At 43.0% G+C, this 19,673-nt stretch overlaps 1 protein-coding gene across 1 annotated transcript in view; it reads left to right on the top strand.

The window, feature by feature from the left end:
* The first annotated feature begins 223 nt into the window (after window positions 1-223).
* The window catches only part of vps37ba (VPS37B subunit of ESCRT-I a), a 42,435-nt gene continuing 22,985 nt past the window's right edge, over window positions 224-19,673 (top strand). Inside the window, exon 1 of the mRNA XM_080521335.1 lies at window positions 224-396. Within this exon, the coding sequence (XP_080377461.1) occupies window positions 292-396 (105 nt within the window). The 5' untranslated portion in view covers window positions 224-291. The remainder of the gene's footprint in view (window positions 397-19,673) is intronic.

Below are 19,673 nucleotides of genomic sequence, written 5' to 3'. Positions count from 1 at the left end.
TAAGGAGCCGTTAGTTAGTTAGTTAGTTAGTTAGTTAGTTAGTTGGTAGCAGGTTGTGAGTGTGGAATTGGACCATTTTAGTGGATTCCGAGCCGCCTGTGAACGCAGCACATGGCCTCCCGGTGAGTCGTTGTGCGTGGATTCCGAGCCGCCTGTGAACGCAGCACTGGGCCTGCCTTCTCCTGCTTCCGGTGAGCGGACGAGGAGCTCCGTCAGTCGGTCAGCTGTCACCGTCCAAGCCGGAGGCACTGCAGCGGAGCACGAACGCGGCCGACAACAAGCGAGGGGAAAATGTCCACTTTTTCGGACAAGTTCAGCGGGTACACGATGAGCCAGCTCAACGAAATCCTGGAGGACGACGAGAAGCTGAGTGAGATGGTGCACGAGCTGGACGAGGTGCGTTGAACGCGTTTGTTGTCCTCCCGGCGGTCGGACGCGTCGCTCCGCTGCCGTCGCTCTTCCTGCTCCTTCCAGCCTTTGTTGTGCTTCGCGACGCGGAAACTCCCGACGGTCCCCCGCTCAGCGTTTCTGGACGATTTAACTCGTCGGCGTCGTCAAAGCAGCCCGTGAGGTCGTTCTCTTGTGTGGCGGAGGAGGAAGGAGCCTCGCTGTCTGGACTTTTATCAGGCGGAGATTCACACTTTGCGACGCTGTTTTTATCCATTAAAAAAAACTCAACTTCCAGGGAGCTTCTCACAATCCAAACGTGTTGGAGCTTCTTTACCTTCTAATATCTACCAGCAGGTTTTCTTATAATCCGCTAAAATGACATTGAAACGGTGGCCTCGCCTTGATACTGTCAGCGACCAAACGCCATTCAAATTCTGTCTAATTTAAGCCTCCGTTTGTTTTCAGTTTCCCCCAAATACTTTGTTCGACCAGGAGGATGAATTCGTGTCACTGCGATCATTTTCCCGTCAATCTACCAGCTCAACCCGTAATACCCACAAACTTAACCTGCCGGTGTACTTTAAGCTGCCAATTTACTGTACTTTTGATTATAGGTCAGGATTTGATAGTTAATCGTGTTGTCTGTATTGAAATCTAGACTTTGCCTCCATCTGGAGCTCCAGAGACATTACACCAGAACACACCTCATCCCACTAAGTACATGTTTGCATTGTTCCACAACACACAAGGTGACCGCCCTGACAAAGCCAGCGGTCCACACAAGTCGGTATAAGATACGATGACCAGGTCCTGGAGAACTTCTGCATCTCTCCAACGACTTCCTGCTTCAACTCCACAGAAACCAAATAGTCCACATAGTCGCTTTACCCAACCTGGAGTGGATCGGTGAGCTCGGGGGTTTGTATTTCGACCGAAACTATTTACATTCTCACCAATTTAACGTGACACAGACGGAGGAATTAAAAGGAATAGCCTGGTCACATGGGCGCTTCTAGAAACACAGACAAGGCCCCGAGGACACAAGTGTTTTCACCTGTTTTGTTTTGTGTCCGTTTACACGACAACAGTAGTGAAAATGCAACTTTTTGGAAATAATGGAAATAATTCTTTTAAACAATCCATCGGGAGGATAAGACAAGATCTCACAATGGAGAATTGTACTTGTTCCATTCTGCTCTTAAGGACTCTTGAGTAGGAAAGACAAGAAATGTGCAAACAGTTAGGTAAGAATAGAAGTACCTGATAGACAATGACTATCAAGAACCCTAAGGACCAAACATATTTACAGTAAGAGTAATAATAAGTAGATTAAAAAAATAGGACTAAAAAATAAGATAAAAATCACAACTATAATAAAGTATAATAAGTTCTAAGGGGAGCAAAATATACAGTGAGATGAAATACAAGGAAAATATACTATGATGGGGGGGCGTCAAAGTGTAGAATAAAGTACAGTAAACCTACTATAGTAAAAAATATACCAGTGTTGGCAGTGCAGGGTCAGTCCTAACAAGAGGTCAATTAGTGACGTAGATAAAGTGACGTAGATAAAGTGGCACAGATAAAGTGGTGTAGATTCCGGGGTTATTGCACATACTGTTGCATGTTCCTTTACAGTTGTTGTCCAGTCTCACAGCAGTGGGGATGAAGGACTTGCGGTAGCACTCCGTCCTGCACTGGAGAACACTCCCACCCCGTCTCCATGGAAACAGGGGGGGGGGGGGGGGGGGTGTTGTTCATAAACAAACAACAGCGCCAACTCATGGCTCGGCATGCTTACTGCATTGTTTTCATTGTTTCTGCCACTTCTGTGGAAATGGACATTGCTTTAAAAACGTTTCTGAAGCTACAAGCGTTTTCATTTGAAATGTTGTGGAACCAGGAATTACTTTCCCACCTTTTAAGCCACACAAGATGGAAACAATCAGAACCACACTCAGTGCAGACTACTGCCATTCTCAAGAACTAATCTACTCCGTGTCTTTAATTGAGTCGGTTCACGACAGAAATCTGATTTAAGCAGTGGTCTGGCTTTGATACTCTTTCAGATACGCATATTTATACCAAATGTACAAATCACAAATGGTCTAATTAGGACACAAATGCATATTAGAAAGCCAATTTAGTACCTAAGAAGTAAGGCTGCTAATATCTGGCAGAGATATTTGATTGCGAAATCCCTTTCCAAACTTCATCAGGGATGGTTGAACAGAGAAATAACATTGGATTTCAGCAGACCTCCGGAGTGAATCGTTTCCTACGCGTCTCAGTTGTGACCTGGTTTATACACGCAGATGAAATTCACCCAACCAGGACTGAGAAAATGATGTAGAAAAGCCCCCAAAGAGAATAAATGCTCTGATCAGCTCTCCTCCTCAGACACGTTGCTTCTAGATTGAAACTAATGATTTACAGTCGCTGCTTTTATTGCTCCGTTACTAAGTCGTTAATTTTTGATTTCCTGCAACATAGTTATGGAATGAAACCTTGTTGTACCTGTGGCTCGTGTATTTGATCTTCTCTCTGCAGCACAGCCAGTGTCTCCACGTTTCATTACAATGTGCCTGTTTGAAGGTCGAGTCTCTCCCAGAGACCGTGTGAACGCTTTCCAAACCTCTTTTTATATTGAGGGCAAATGCAAGTTGACCTCCTTTACACAGGGAAATGATTTCCAGCAGCGCCTAATAAACAGTCAATGAATCAAATGTCGACATTAACATGAGCCGTTTACCACGTTAGCATCAGTACAAATTAATTGAGCCTCACGTTTTCATGAGCAGCAGTTTGGGTTCGTTCTGGTTCTGCCGTCTTTCCCAAAGACATTTGAACAAAACAGAACAATGAAGTGAACCTCCAACGTGAAGACTGGAAGATCACCAACACACTGAACCTCCGTTAATCAGAATAAAACTTTATTTATCCCTGAGTTGCAATTAGGTGGGCAAAGAGCGATACACAAAAGGGATAAGAGAGGATAAATAAGAGTAATTAATAAGCTAATTAAATAAATCAGGAAAGCTCATATCTAAAAGCAAGCAGATTTATAATCTTGCACAGGCCAGACAGGTTAATTACACATGAAGGATATAAGACTGGAAGATCACCAACAAACTGAACCGCCAAACTGTCAAGGATCAGCAAAGCTGTCTGACTGACTGAGACGCTGGACGAGACCAGAAGATAAGAATGTTGGTTTTCTACACCAGCAATCATGACCAGCAGGGCCCAGTGGTTCAGAACTCGGTTATCCTTTAACCAGCCGTGAAATACATTTAGTGGACTGTTAACTTCAACCAGGTGTTACCTTGTTGTTCAGAGCTGGATTAACTTTAAGCAGGTGTTACCTAGTTGTTCAGAGCTGGATTAACTTTAAGCAGGTGTTACCTAGTTGTTCAGAACTGGGTTAACTTTAACTTTAACCAGGTGTTACCTTGTTGTTCAGAACTGGGTTAACTTTAACCAGGAGTTACCTAGTTGTTCAGAACTGGGTTAACTTTAACCAGGAGTTACCTAGTTGTTCAGAACTGGGTTAACTTTAACCAGGAGTTACCTAGTTGTTCAGAACTGGGTTAACTTTAACTTTAACCAGGTGTTACCTTGTTGTTCAGAACTGGGTTAACTTTAACCAGGAGTTACCTAGTTGTTCAGAACTGGGTTAACTTTAACCAGGAGTTACCTAGTTGTTCAGAACTGGGTTAACTTTAACCAGGAGTTACCTAGTTGTTCAGAACTGGGTTAACTTTAACTTTAACCAGGTGTTACCTTGTTGTTCAGAACTGGGTTAACTTTAACCAGGAGTTACCTAGTTGTTCAGAACTGGGTTAACTTTAACCAGGAGTTACCTAGTTGTTCAGAACTGGGTTAACTTTAACCAGGAGTTACCTAGTTGTTCAGAACTGGGTTAACTTTAAGCAGGAGTTACCTAGTTGTTCAGAACTGGGTTAACTTTAACTTTAACCAGGTGTTATGTTGTTATTCAGAACTGGGTTAACTTTAACCAGGAGTTACCTTGTTGTTCAGAACTGGATTAACTTTAACCAGGAGTTGTCTTGTTGTTCAGAACTGGATTAACTTTAACCAGGTGTTACCTTGTTGTTCAGAACTGGGTTAACTTTAACTTTAACCAGGTGTTATGTTGTTGTTCAGAACTGGGTTAACTTTAACCAGGAGTTGTCTTGTTGTTCAGAACTGGATTAACTTTAACCAGGAGTTGTCTTGTTGTTCAGAACTGGATTAACTTTAACCAGGTGTTATCTTGTTGTTCAGAACTGGATTAACTTCAACCAGGAGTTGTCTTGTTGTTCAGAACTGGGTTAACTTTAACCAGGAGTTGTCTTGTTGTTCAGAACTGGATTAACTTTAACCAGGAGTTGTCTTGTTGTTCAGAACTGGATTAACTTTAACCAGGAGTTGTCTTGTTGTTCAGAACTGGGTTAACTTTAACCAGGAGTTGTCTTGTTGTTCAGAACTGGATTAACTTTAACCAGGAGTTGTCTTGTTGTTCAGAACTGGATTAACTTTAACCAGGAGTTGTCTTGTTGTTCAGAACTGGGTTAACTTTAACCAGGAGTTGTCTTGTTGTTCAGAACTGGATTAACTTTAACCAGGTGTTATGTTGTTATTCAGAACTGGGTTAACTTTAACCAGGAGTTACCTTGTTGTTCAGAACTGGATTAACTTTAACCAGGAGTTGTCTTGTTGTTCAGAACTGGATTAACTTTAACCAGGTGTTACCTTGTTGTTCAGAACTGGGTTAACTTTAACTTTAACCAGGTGTTATCTTGTTGTTCAGAACTGGATTAAATTTAACCAGGTGTTTTCTTGTTGTTCAGAACTGGATTAACTTTAACCAAGTGTTACCTTGTTGTTCAGAACTGGATTAACTTTAACCAGGTGTTATCTTGTTGTTCAGAACTGGATTAACTTTAACTTTAACCAGGAGTTACCTTGTTGTTCAGAACTGGATTAACTTTAACCAGGAGTTGTCTTGTTGTTCAGAACTGGATTAACTTTAACCAGGTGTTACCTTGTTGTTCAGAACTGGGTTAACTTTAACTTTAACCAGGTGTTATGTTGTTGTTCAGAACTGGGTTAACTTTAACCAGGAGTTACCTTGCTGTTCAGAACTGGATTAACTTTAACCAGGTGTTGTCTTGTTGTTCAGAACTGGATTAACTTTAACCAGGTGTTACCTTGTTGTTCAGAACTGGGTTAACTTTAACTTTAACCAGGTGTTATCTTGTTGTTCAGAACTGGATTAACTTTAACCAGGTGTTACCTTGTTGTTCAGAACTGGATTAACTTTAACCAGGTGTTACCTTGTTGTTCAGAACTGGATTGACTTTAACCAGGAGTTACCTAGTTGTTCAGAACTGGATTAACTTTAACCAGGTGTTATCTTGTTGTTCAGAACTGGATTAACTTTAACCAGGTGTTGTCTTGTTGTTCAGAACTGCATTAACTTTAACCAGGTGTTACCTTGTTGTTCAGAACTGGGTTAACTTTAACTTTAACCAGGTGTTATCTTGTTGTTCAGAACTGGATTAACTTTAACCAAGTGTTACCTTGTTGTTCAGAACTGGATTAACTTTAACCAGGTGTTACCTTGTTGTTCAGAACTGGATTAACTTTAACCAGGTGTTACCTTGTTGTTCAGAACTGGGTTAACTTTAACTTTAACCAGGTGTTATCTTGTTGTTCAGAACTGGATTAACTTTAACCAGGAGTTATCTTGTTGTTCAGAACTGGATTGACTTTAACCAGGAGTTACCTAGTTGTTCAGAACTGGATTAACTTTAACCAGGTGTTATCTTGTTGTTCAGAACTGGATTAACTTTAACCAGGTGTTGTCTTGTTGTTCAGAACTGGATTAACTTTAACCAGGTGTTACCTTGTTGTTCAGAACTGGGTTAACTTGAACTTTAACCAGGTGTTATCTTGTTGTTCAGAACTGGATTAACTTTAACCAAGTGTTACCTTGTTGTTCAGAACTGGATTAACTTTAACCAGGTGTTACCTTGTTGTTCAGAACTGGATTAACTTTAACCAGGTGTTACCTTGTTGTTCAGAACTGGGTTAACTTTAACTTTAACCAGGTGTTATCTTGTTGTTCAGAACTGGATTAACTTTAACCAGGAGTTATCTTGTTGTTCAGAACTGGATTGACTTTAACCAGGAGTTACCTAGTTGTTCAGAACTGGATTAACTTTAACCAGGTGTTATCTTGTTGTTCAGAACTGGATTAACTTTAACCAGGTGTTGTCTTGTTGTTCAGAACTGGATTAACTTTAACCAGGTGTTACCTTGTTGTTCAGAACTGGGTTAACTTTAACTTTAACCAGGTGTTATCTTGTTGTTCAGAACTGGATTAACTTTAACCAGGTGTTATCTTGTTGTTCAGAACTGGATTAACTTTAACCAAGTGTTACCTTGTTGTTCAGAACTGGATTAACTTTAACCAGGTGTTACCTTGTTGTTCAGAACTGGGTTAACTTTAACCAGGTGCTATCTTGTTGTTCAGAACTGGATTAACTTTAACCAAGTGTTACCTTGTTGTTCAGAGCTGGATTAACTTTAACCAGGTGTTACCTTGTTGTTCAGAACTGGATTAACTTTAACCAAGTGTTACCTTGTTGTTCAGAACTGGATTAACTTTAACCAGGTGTTACCTTGTTGTTCAGAACTGGATTAACTTTAACCAGGTGTTATCTTGTTGTTCAGAACTGGATTAACTTTAACCAGGTGTTATCTTGTTGTTCAGAACTGGATTAACTTTAACTTTAACCAGGAGTTATCTTGTTGTTCAGAACTGGATTAACTTTAACCAGGAGTTGTCTTGTTGTTCAGAACTGGATTAACTTTAACCAGGTGTTATCTTGTTGTTCAGAACTGGGTTAACTTTAACTTTAACCAGGTGTTATGTTGTTGTTCAGAACTGGGTTAACTTTAACTTTAACCAGGTGTTATCTTGTTGTTCAGAACTGGGTTAACTTTAACTTTAACCAGGTGTTATCTTGTTGTTCAGAACTGGGTTAACTTTAACTTTAACCAGGTGTTATCTTGTTGTTCAGAACTGGGTTAACTTTAACTTTAACCAGGTGTTATCTTGTTGTTCAGAACTGGATTAACTTTAACCAAGTGTTACCTTGTTGTTCAGAACTGGATTAACTTTAACCAGGTGTTATCTTGTTGTTCAGAGCTGGATTTACTTTAACCAGGTGTTATCTTGTTGTTCAGAGCTGGATTAACTTTAACCAGGAGTTATCTTGTTGTTCAGAACTGGGTTAACTTTAACCAGGAGTTATCTTGTTCTTCAGAGCTGGATTAACTTTAACCAGGTGTTGTCTTGTTGTTCAGAACTGGATTAACTTTAACCAGGTGTTACCTTGTTGTTCAGAACTGGGTTAACTTTAACTTTAACCAGGTGTTATCTTGTTGTTCAGAACTGGATTAACTTTAACCAGGTGTTACCTTGTTGTTCAGAACTGGGTTAACTTTAACCAAGTGTTACCTTGTTCAGAACTGGATTAACTTTAACCAGGTGTTATCTTGTTGTTCAGAACTGGATTAACTTTAACCAAGTGTTACCTTGTTGTTCAGAACTGGATTAACTTTAACCAGGTGTTACCTTGTTGTTCAGAACTGGATTAACTTTAACCAGGTGTTACCTTGTTGTTCAGAACTGGATTGACTTTAACCAGGAGTTACCTAGTTGTTCAGAACTGGATTAACTTTAACCAGGTGTTATCTTGTTGTTCAGAACTGGATTAACTTTAACCAGGTGTTGTCTTGTTGTTCAGAACTGCATTAACTTTAACCAGGTGTTACCTTGTTGTTCAGAACTGGGTTAACTTTAACTTTAACCAGGTGTTATCTTGTTGTTCAGAACTGGATTAACTTTAACCAAGTGTTACCTTGTTGTTCAGAACTGGATTAACTTTAACCAGGTGTTACCTTGTTGTTCAGAACTGGATTAACTTTAACCAGGTGTTACCTTGTTGTTCAGAACTGGGTTAACTTTAACTTTAACCAGGTGTTATCTTGTTGTTCAGAACTGGATTAACTTTAACCAGGAGTTATCTTGTTGTTCAGAACTGGATTGACTTTAACCAGGAGTTACCTAGTTGTTCAGAACTGGATTAACTTTAACCAGGTGTTATCTTGTTGTTCAGAACTGGATTAACTTTAACCAGGTGTTGTCTTGTTGTTCAGAACTGGATTAACTTTAACCAGGTGTTACCTTGTTGTTCAGAACTGGGTTAACTTGAACTTTAACCAGGTGTTATCTTGTTGTTCAGAACTGGATTAACTTTAACCAAGTGTTACCTTGTTGTTCAGAACTGGATTAACTTTAACCAGGTGTTACCTTGTTGTTCAGAACTGGATTAACTTTAACCAGGTGTTACCTTGTTGTTCAGAACTGGGTTAACTTTAACTTTAACCAGGTGTTATCTTGTTGTTCAGAACTGGATTAACTTTAACCAGGAGTTATCTTGTTGTTCAGAACTGGATTGACTTTAACCAGGAGTTACCTAGTTGTTCAGAACTGGATTAACTTTAACCAGGTGTTATCTTGTTGTTCAGAACTGGATTAACTTTAACCAGGTGTTGTCTTGTTGTTCAGAACTGGATTAACTTTAACCAGGTGTTGTCTTGTTGTTCAGAACTGGATTAACTTTAACCAGGTGTTACCTTGTTGTTCAGAACTGGGTTAACTTTAACTTTAACCAGGTGTTATCTTGTTGTTCAGAACTGGATTAACTTTAACCAGGTGTTATCTTGTTGTTCAGAACTGGATTAACTTTAACCAAGTGTTACCTTGTTGTTCAGAACTGGATTAACTTTAACCAGGTGTTACCTTGTTGTTCAGAACTGGGTTAACTCTAACCAGGTGCTATCTTGTTGTTCAGAACTGGATTAACTTTAACCAAGTGTTACCTTGTTGTTCAGAGCTGGATTAACTTTAACCAGGTGTTACCTTGTTGTTCAGAACTGGATTAACTTTAACCAAGTGTTACCTTGTTGTTCAGAACTGGATTAACTTTAACCAGGTGTTACCTTGTTGTTCAGAACTGGATTAACTTTAACCAGGTGTTATCTTGTTGTTCAGAACTGGATTAACTTTAACCAGGTGTTATCTTGTTGTTCAGAACTGGATTAACTTTAACTTTAACCAGGAGTTGTCTTGTTGTTCAGAACTGGATTAACTTTAACCAGGTGTTATCTTGTTGTTCAGAACTGGGTTAACTTTAACTTTAACCAGGTGTTATGTTGTTGTTCAGAACTGGGTTAACTTTAACTTTAACCAGGTGTTATCTTGTTGTTCAGAACTGGGTTAACTTTAACTTTAACCAGGTGTTATCTTGTTGTTCAGAACTGGGTTAACTTTAACTTTAACCAGGTGTTATCTTGTTGTTCAGAACTGGGTTAACTTTAACTTTAACCAGGTGTTATCTTGTTGTTCAGAACTGGATTAACTTTAACCAAGTGTTACCTTGTTGTTCAGAACTGGATTAACTTTAACCAGGTGTTATCTTGTTGTTCAGAGCTGGATTAACTTTAACCAGGAGTTATCTTGTTGTTCAGAACTGGGTTAACTTTAACCAGGAGTTATCTTGTTCTTCAGAGCTGGATTAACTTTAACCAAGTGTTATCTTGTTGTTCAGAACTGGGTTAACTTTAACTTTAACCAGGTGTTATCTTGTTGTTCAGAACTGGATTAACTTTAACCAAGTGTTACCTTGTTGTTCAGAACTGGATTAACTTTAACCAGGTGTTACCTTGTTGTTCAGAACTGGATTAACTTTAACCAGGTGTTACCTTGTTGTTCAGAACTGGGTTAACTTTAACTTTAACCAGGTGTTATCTTGTTGTTCAGAACTGGATTAACTTTAACCAGGAGTTATCTTGTTGTTCAGAACTGGATTGACTTTAACCAGGAGTTACCTAGTTGTTCAGAACTGGATTAACTTTAACCAGGTGTTATCTTGTTGTTCAGAACTGGATTAACTTTAACCAGGTGTTGTCTTGTTGTTCAGAACTGGATTAACTTTAACCAGGTGTTACCTTGTTGTTCAGAACTGGGTTAACTTGAACTTTAACCAGGTGTTATCTTGTTGTTCAGAACTGGATTAACTTTAACCAGGTGTTACCTTGTTGTTCAGAACTGGATTAACTTTAACCAGGTGTTATCTTGTTGATCAGAACTGGGTTAACTTTAACCAGGTGTTACCTTGTTGTTCAGAACTGGATTAACTTTAACCAGGTGTTACCTTGTTGTTCAGAACTGGATTAACTTTAACCAGGTGTTATTTTGTTGTTCAGAACTGGATTAACTTTAACCAGGTGTTACCTTGTTGATCAGAACTGGGTTAACTTTAACCAGGTGTTATTTTGTTGTTCAGAACTGGATTCACTTTAACCAGGTGTTATCTTGTTGTTCAGAACTGGATTAACTTTAACCAGGTGTTACCTTGTTGTTCAGAACTGGGTTAACTTTAACCAGGTGTTATTTTGTTGTTCAGAGCTGGATTAACTTTAACCAGGTGTTGTTTTGTTGTTCAGAGCTGGATTAACTTTAACCAGGTGTTATTTTGTTGTTCAGAACTGGGTTAACTTTAACCAGGAGTTATTTTGTTGTTCAGAGCTGGATTAACTTTAACCAGGTGTTATTTTGTTGTTCAGAGCTGGATTAACTTTAACCAGGTGTTATTTTGTTGTTCAGAACTGGATTAACTTTAACCAGGAGTTACCTAGTTGTTCAGAACTGCGTTAGCCTCCTAGCACCTTTCCTGAACTCCTTTAGGAGCCTCCTAACATTTATTATTATTTATTCTTTTGGAGTCTTAAACTGAAAGTCCTGCGTTCCAGATGTTGGTGATTATTGTGGGTTGATGGCCGCCACCTTGTTGCAGACTTGTTCCTTCCTGTGGTCAAGCAGATGTTGGTCACCTTTAGGCGACCTTTGCTCCGTATCTCCCAAATAACACGACATCAGTTGACGTCACTGTGGAGACGCAGGAGGACAGATCGTCCCCATGGTGAGCGTTTTGGCCTCCGTCCCGCGTTGGACATGTACCTGATTTTCACCTGCTTCTCTGATGTGTGTCTGTCACGACGGTGGAATCGCATCTGAGCGGCGGCCTACTTTCAACTTGTGCGTCGCTGCGTTCACAAGTGACGAGCAAAACCACTTGCAAATACTGTGTAATCTGTAATACTGCTGCATTTAACACTGTCAGTCTCCGTACAACAGAACTGACGGGCCGGCGAGTCGCTGCAAACTCCACATAGATAGAAAATCAGTGAGTGACACAAGATATTTAGTCAACACAACCCCTATCCATGATATTATTTCCTTTTTAATGCTTTCCTTAATAAAGTATTTGTTTTGTTTTATTTATTTAATACCAAAATCAGGGAAACAGAAAAATGTGAGACAGCCGTCAGGTTGCTGTATAAACATGCGTTTTATTTTCTTATAGACACCCTGAAGCTTGACTCATGATACAGCTTCAGCTCCATTCAATTTAACGCCATTTTCCAATTTAATGTCATTTTTTGAGGCCAAGACGAATGTAAATTCTACTTGATTTAAATATATTGAGAGCAATATTTAAAGTGGGGCATGTTTCAAGCACCGGGCAAACTTTGGTGCTTTTTAAATGTCAGTGCTTCACATTACAGCTTTTTGTTGGTCAGTTTACAAACTCAAGACGTTAACTAACACGTGCATTATTTAAAAAAACCTGTTGTATCATGTCAGTTAATACTGAACAATATTGCTTGACTTGACAGGAATTCTTCTTTTACGTCACGCGAGTACTGTCGATACAATGACTCATAAGTTAATGCGTCTGGTTCGCGACCGACTAAAACATGACTGGACATTTAACTGCTTTGTCCAGGAACACGTTCATATTTTGGCAGATTTAAGGCTTTCCAGTATCGGGTCCGTTACTGCACGGAGTCCTCGTCAACGATCCCCGATACAACCCACGGGATTTTCGTGTCAACGCCGACGATGGCGTGGGAAAATGCTTGATGCGGATCGCGGCCGCCATTTTCTTCCCGATTCGTGTTCCTCATTCTGGTCAGTGACGCTGCGTCTTACCTGGAAAACATGCGTTTTGGTTGGATTCCTCGGGATGGCCTTGAACGACGTCGTCGGGGAAACATCCTCCTCGTCTGCCATTTTTGAATTTTTCAGTTCCGTCAACATTCAGATAGTCGCCGGAACCGATTTTAAAAACTCAGTCGAATTCAACACGTAAAAAGAACTTCAGCTGACAAGTCGTATTTTGGATTAGTTTGACTTTCTAATCCTGAAGTTTCTTAACTTTTTATGGTTCAGAAAAAAAGTTGTTGAGTGAAGAGGAATGGGAGGAGGGACAGGATTTATAATATAATGAAAACACATGACACACATTTACCATATTACTAAAAAAAAATGCCTATGGATGAAAAGTGACTTTTACAGTAAATAAGGTGTGGCAGTATGTAGTAGTATGGTAGTAGGGTGTGACAGCTCCAATCTTACTACTATCACATTATATAATATATTCTATATATAATATACTATGTATAATGAATACAGCAAAAAGCTGTGTTTACGATGCATATTATTGTATGTCTCGTGAGGCCGGTTGGCCTAAAATAAACACTGTGGCAGCTAATTAATCTCTGGGCTTTTTACTGTGAAGAACAAACTTCAAATATAGATTATTATCCGTTCAGATTGAAGAGTATAAAGAGATGCACCTTCCCGGAAAGTTTCGAGATATCTTGATTATTAAAGAAACGACAAAGTGTTGTTATGTTGGTCGAATTCATACGTCACCCAAGCTTATACATTTCCATTAAACCTCGGGCAAGTCCAACTTTGTCCGGGCGAGTCAGAAGTTGTAAGCGCTTTCCCAGAGTGCTCCAGGTAAAGCCTACCTGCCCTGCTCCGCCTCACTACCCTCACAACTCTGCCCTTCACACGATAAGCCTCTGGGTCTCGTACGCCCAGCGATTCTAGACCAGTCCTTGGGGAGGTTTTCAACCACAGACAGCTATTTGGCAGATCAGGAGGGGAGGGGAGGGGAGGGCCGGGGAGGGCCGGCAGATTAGCGTTTTAGACGGGATTTATGCGTCTGGTCATTTCCAAGTGCTTCTTCTGTTGATGAGGGAGCTTCTTGTCAAACTGTTCACTTTCAAGATGCCATGAAATGAATAATTCATTCTGATACTGGTCTTGGTCTATAATTATTTGTTGAATTGATATTGGTGTTTTTCGAGTAAGCTGGGTCCGGTTCTAGCTGATCAGAGTTTGTCTTCTGTGTCAGAAACACTTGAATCTTTCCCACCACAAGCAAGGTTCCCACCATGTGGCTTCTGAAGTGTAAAGACTTCAAGTCTTTCCCCTGCAGCCAGTCAGTAATTACCAACACGAAACACACACACGGTTGTCCCGGTGCTGCTGCTCTCACTCCAGCGGTCTAATTTAAGCTGGTTTTGCGTAAGAGCAGCGACTCGCTGCCTGAAATCCTGATAGGAAGCGTCTGTTCTCAGACATGAGGGACGACAGTAGGGGCCTCTGTGTGTCGGCGTCACAGATCCAGATCCATTTCAGGAAAGACACAAAGCCAAACAGTGCGGATGAATGCCGCGGCCTCTGGTGTTGTCACTCGGGGGGTTTTTTCCTCCACGCCCTGCCCGATTGTTCCTCTGGTTTCGTTTTCCCAGCTGAAGGGGCGGGGCCTGCTCTCTGCCGTGACGCCGCAGTTGTTGTTGACTCAAGTTCGTCATGCGATCGCAGCAGAGATGAGGAGAGGCAGTCAAGCGAAGGCAGGCCTGAGCTAAAGGTGGAACGACTGCCGGTGAACTTCTTTCTCCTCCCGGGCGAGAACAAAGGCAGTGGGTGTCGTCGAGCATTGAGTGAAACTGGAGAGTGCTGAGAGACGGCGAGCGTCCGGCTGTAGACGATGTCGACACAAGTCCTGCCGTGGGTCAGAAGCACTGTGACGGCGAGGCACTCGCTGCTTTTTGAATAATGCAAGTGGTGCTGCTTTGTGTTTGCCGGCCCTTGAATGCAACCGGTTTGTTCTCACAGCTCCACTCTGAATCTTCACACAGAGCGTCACCACTGCGCTGCTGGACATTAACTAAGGCCCCGTTTCCACGACAACGTTTCACGTAACAACACGTAATCCATAAAAAAAAAAAAAAAGTGTTTACACTGCAACAGTGGACATGGGGACAATGATGGAGTTGGTCTGCCGGGCCACAGGAGGGCGCTGCTGCTTTATTTTGTTATGAAACCACAGACTTTTGTGCAGAGAACACTACGCTATAAACATGAAGGAAATGTAGAGAAGCCGACATTCTAGTGGATAAAATGAGAATACAAACCGCGACTAATACCACTACGGGTCGGCCATGTTTGTTTACAAGTGTACGAGCAGAAGGAAGGAGAGGGAGGAGGAGAGATGCTGGGGAACAGGCTCCGCCTCCTTCAGTGACTGAAAGAGTCTTTCCACTTTGGAGCCGGGATCAAAACGTTGTGGCTACAGTGGATCAGAGCACCGGTGTCGGGTCAACGGACCCCCCAGAGGTGAAGAAAGTTTAACGGATACACTCCTACTGGTTCGTATCCACAGTGGAGTCAGCTGGAGTGTCAACAAACACTTAACTCAAGTCTTTAGGCATTGCAAGGATTTCTTGATTGATGGATGATCCAACTTCCTGATGTTACTGTCAGAGGTGCACTGGAGGTTCTAGTTGTTGGTATTTTCTCCTGATGGGGAAACTAGAATCGCTAACCTTTTTCATACTGTAATGTTTTGACCAATTACAACAATCTACAATTTGGGAACCACTGATCGAAAGACCAGAAATACCACCAACCGTTAGTTCAAGGAACTAAAACACTTCCTTTGCTCGGTGTTGCCTGCGTTTCCACTGCGGCCTAACGTCACGGACAATATTCTGCCTTCAGGCTGATGACGGAGGGAGAATCACTACTTCTTCAGTCCAGATGGGGCCGTTAAAGTCCCAGTGAAATGAAGGTTCCACCTCCAAAACACTCTGGTGTCTCTTCTAGGGACATTTTTTATGTTAACTGGCTGAAGGGTAAAATGTTAAAACACGGCAATCTGCGAGAAAATAGCCGATAAACGGCGCTATTTCCTCTGCTGGGCGGAGCTTCTGACAATAACAGAGTGACATCACGAGTTGTGCACACGCCCAAGTTGTGTTTACATTATGGAGGATCAGAGTTTTGACCACGAAGAGGCTGAATTGAACCATATTTCATCATCATGGTCATTTCAAACCCAGTGATTGATGAAGAAGACACAGAAGGTGGTTCTGCCATCGGTGACCCCGTCTGGAACATGTTTGAGGAAGCAGAAGACGCTTCGTCCTCCATTCGTCCTCGTCTCCTCGCCTCAGCAGCCGCCACTTTTCACCTTTGAGGCTTTGAGTCCTGACTTTTGGCAGAACGACCGGCTTCCTGGATCCAACACGTCCAAGAGCTTGACTGTGGAATCACTGAAGACGAGTCCAGGTATTACTTGATCGTCTACTAGCCACCCGAGCTAGCGGCTCCCGCTAGCCACTAGCCACCCATGCTCCTTTTCTCCTCCCTCTGGTCTCTTCCAGGCTCAATCTTTCATCAAGGCTCATAAAACGCCGACTATAACTTCAAAACACTGTAAAAACGTTGATATTTAAGAGGAAACAAGCCGATATAAACACAACAGATGGAGATCTGCACAACTCTTGACGTCACGCCCACGAAGAAGAAGGATTCCCCCGACTTCCTCGGCTGGAGATTCAAAATTCAAATAACTTTGTTATGCGACAACAGTGGTGGGGCAGAGTCGGAGGAACCTTACAAGTAGAACCACAACTATCGTTTTTTGCAAAGTAGTATTTTACATTTCACTGGGACTTTAAGATGGAGCCAAAGTCACAACAACATCGTATGAGTGACGACGAGGCCGCGTTCCTAAAGGAGGTTCGACTTCTGAAGATGTCTAGATTTTAAACAAACCATCCAGTCCACGACTGTAAACTCAACATGAAGCCAATTTTAATGAAACCTTCCGCTGCATAATCCAGTGAAATGTCCAGAAAACTTCTGCTGTGGCTGTTGCTTTACCTTGTTAACACAAACTCATGGTTATGAGGCTAATGCAAGTTGGCTATCTTTCATGGTGGTACACATGCCAGGCCTTTAGGGGCGCTGTGACTCACCGAACACACGGAAAACACAGAAGAAGACAGAGCACATACACATTTAGAAGTAGATTGCTGCTCATAAACCTGTATATAATTCTACTTCTATAGGTCTATGGCCCTGCTGCTAGCACCAGTAGCTTCTGCAGCTCCACCGGAGCTTCTAGTCCCTGATTGTTGTGGTTATTTGATGACATCACGGACCGGGGAGGGGGGGGGTGAGGGGGGAGATTACCTCATCTTTTTTCCACAGAAGAACATTTTTGTGCTTCTGAAACGCTGCCTGGTGTGGACGATCGGCCAAAATCAGCTGGTGTACGTGAACCAGCGTTCTCGTGTGGACGGCCCCTCAGGGTGGTGTTGGGTCTGCTACGCCAAAAAATTAGTTTTAAGAGATTGCGTTTGTGTTGGAAATGTTTAGTTTTCTTGGTGTTTTGGCCGGTTTTGGCCCACGGGCCTCATGTTGGACGCCCCCGGCTGTAGTAAATGATGAAAAGGTTCCTGGAGTCAAAATGCAGCGATGTCTGTTGGGTCACAGACGGCCTGAACATCTTCACACTTTAGAAATTCAGTTGATGATGAGCAAGACACGGCCAGCACAGTGTCTGTCAGAACACACCACCTTCATTATTTTAATGCCTTGAGTCTGACGAGGCCATGGAGTCATGTCTGCAGGGAGAGCGTGTCTGCAGGGAGAGCGTGTCTGCAGGGAGAGCGTGTCTGCAGGGAGAGCGTGTCTGCAGGGAGAGCGTGTCTGCAGGGAGAGCGTGTCTGCAGGGAGAGCGTGTCTGCAGGGAGAGCGCAGCGTCTGTTGGTCTGTAGAGCAGTTTGTGTTTTACAAGAGAAAGGAAGGAGGAATTGCTGCTCCCATTAAATTAACTTCCTCTAGGAAACAGTTTGACTGTCAGTGTGACCTGTGTGTAATGTGATACACACACACACGCACGCACGCACGCACGCACGCACGCACGCACGCACGCACGCACGCACGCACGCACGCACACACACACACGCACACACTGAATTGAGATCTATGGTCCATCCATTCCAGCTCTTAACCTACTTTTGTTGTGATCATTTAAGCTTCATAGAGAGTCATGGAGAGAGTCTTAGAGAGAGGGAGAGAGTCATGGAGAGAGAGTCATAGAGAGGGGGAGAGAGTCATGGAGAGAGAGTCATAGAGAGAGGGAGGGAGTCATAGAGAGTGTGGTGACGTTGAGCGTGTCCCCCAGCCAGCAGTTGTGTATTGGGTTTGACAGAAGCAGCCTGCAGTAACGGAAGCTATTCAGTTTGTTGAGCAGCGGGGCGGCGGTATGGGGTTATATTTGTGCCCAAATTCTGAGCGAGCGATGGGAAAATTTGAGCGCAAAAAAATTAATTGTGCAAGCACTAATAACATTTTGAGGAAATATTTAAATTGCGCAAAGACAAACTTGAGATTGCGCTCAAAAATAATTTCTGCGCTCAGATTCTTCCTCTGCACTCAACCTCTCTCTCTCTCTCTCGCTCAACCTCTCTCTCTCTATCGCTCAACCTCTCTCTCTCTCTCTCTCTCTCAACCTCTCTCTCTCTCTCTCTCAACCTCTCTCTCTCTATCGCTCAACCTCTCTCTCTCTCGCGCTCAACCTCTCTCTCTCTCTCTCGCTCGCTCAAATCTCTCCACCTCCGCTCAAGTTCTGCTGTGCGCTCGCTCAAAATGTGCAAAGCCCAAATGTGACAGACACGGTTGTCCACCAATCACAGAAATTCGGGGCGGGTGTTGAACTCTGATTGGTTACTTCGGATTCTGGAAGTGCCTCATAACCAACGAAGAAGAAAAAGAAGAAGAAGAGGGAAAAACAAACTGCGGGGGAAAACATGTTGTAATCCAGGATCATTATCTTTAGTTTTCCTTATTTCTGTTTTCCCCCGCAGTTTGTTTTTCCCTCTTCTTCTTCTTCTTCTTCTTCTTCTTCTTCTTTGTTGGTTATGAGGCACTTCCAGAAACCGAAGTAACCAATCAGAATTCAACGCCCGCCCCAAATTTCTGTGATTGGTGGACAACTTGTGTCTGTCACATTTGGGCTTTGCACATTTGGAGCGAGCGCACAGCAGGACTTGAGCGCGGACGTGGAGAGATTTGAGCGAGCGAGAGAGAGAGAGGTTTGAGCGCGAGAGAGAGAGGTTTGAGCGCGAGAGAGAGAGGTTGAGCGCGAGAGAGAGAGGTTGAGCGCGAGAGAGAGAGGTTGAGCGCGAGAGAGAGAGAGGTTGAGCGCGAGAGAGAGAGAGGTTGAGCGCGAGAGAGAGAGAGGGTTGAGCGCGCGAGAGAGAGAGGTTGAGCGCGAGAGAGAGAGAGGTTGAGCGCGAGAGAGAGAGAGGTTGAGCGCAGAAATTATTTTTGAGCGCAATCTCAAGTTTGTCTTTGCGCAATTTAAATATTTCCTCAAAATGTTATTAGTGTGCTGCACAATTAATTTTTTTGCGCTCAAATTTTCCCATCGCTTGCTCAGAATTTTGGCACAAATATAACCCCATACGGCGGTGGATGAGAGTCTGGCGGCGGTGGATGAGAGTCTGGCGGTGGTGGATGAGAGTCTGGCGGCGGTGGATGAGAGTCTGGCGGCGGTGGATGAGAGTCTGGCGGCGGTGGATGAGAGTCTGGCGGCGGTGGATGAGAGTCTGGCGGCGGTGGATGAGAGTCTGGCGGCGGTGGATGAGAGTCTGGCGGCGGTGGATGAGAGTCTGGCGGCGGTGGATGAGAGTCTGGCGGCGGTGGATGAGAGTCTGGCGGCGGTGGATGAGAGTCTGGCGGCGGATGATGAGAGTCTGGCGGCGGATGATGAGAGTCTGGCGGCGGATGATGAGAGTCTGGCGGCGGATGATGAGAGTCTGGCGGCGGATGATGAGAGTCTGGCGGCGGATGAGAGTCTGGCGGCGGATGAGAGTCTGGCGGCGGATGAGAGTCTGGCGGCGGATGAGAGTCTGGCGGCGGATGAGAGTCTGGCGGCGGATGAGAGTCTGGTGGCAGATGAGAGTCCGGTGGCGGTGGATGAGGGTCT

This window comes from Blennius ocellaris (genome assembly GCF_963422515.1).
Source record: "Blennius ocellaris genome assembly, contig: SCAFFOLD_65, whole genome shotgun sequence".
Taxonomy (NCBI): domain Eukaryota; kingdom Metazoa; phylum Chordata; class Actinopteri; order Blenniiformes; family Blenniidae; genus Blennius; species Blennius ocellaris.
This window is presented reverse-complemented; position numbering and strand designations above follow the sequence as displayed.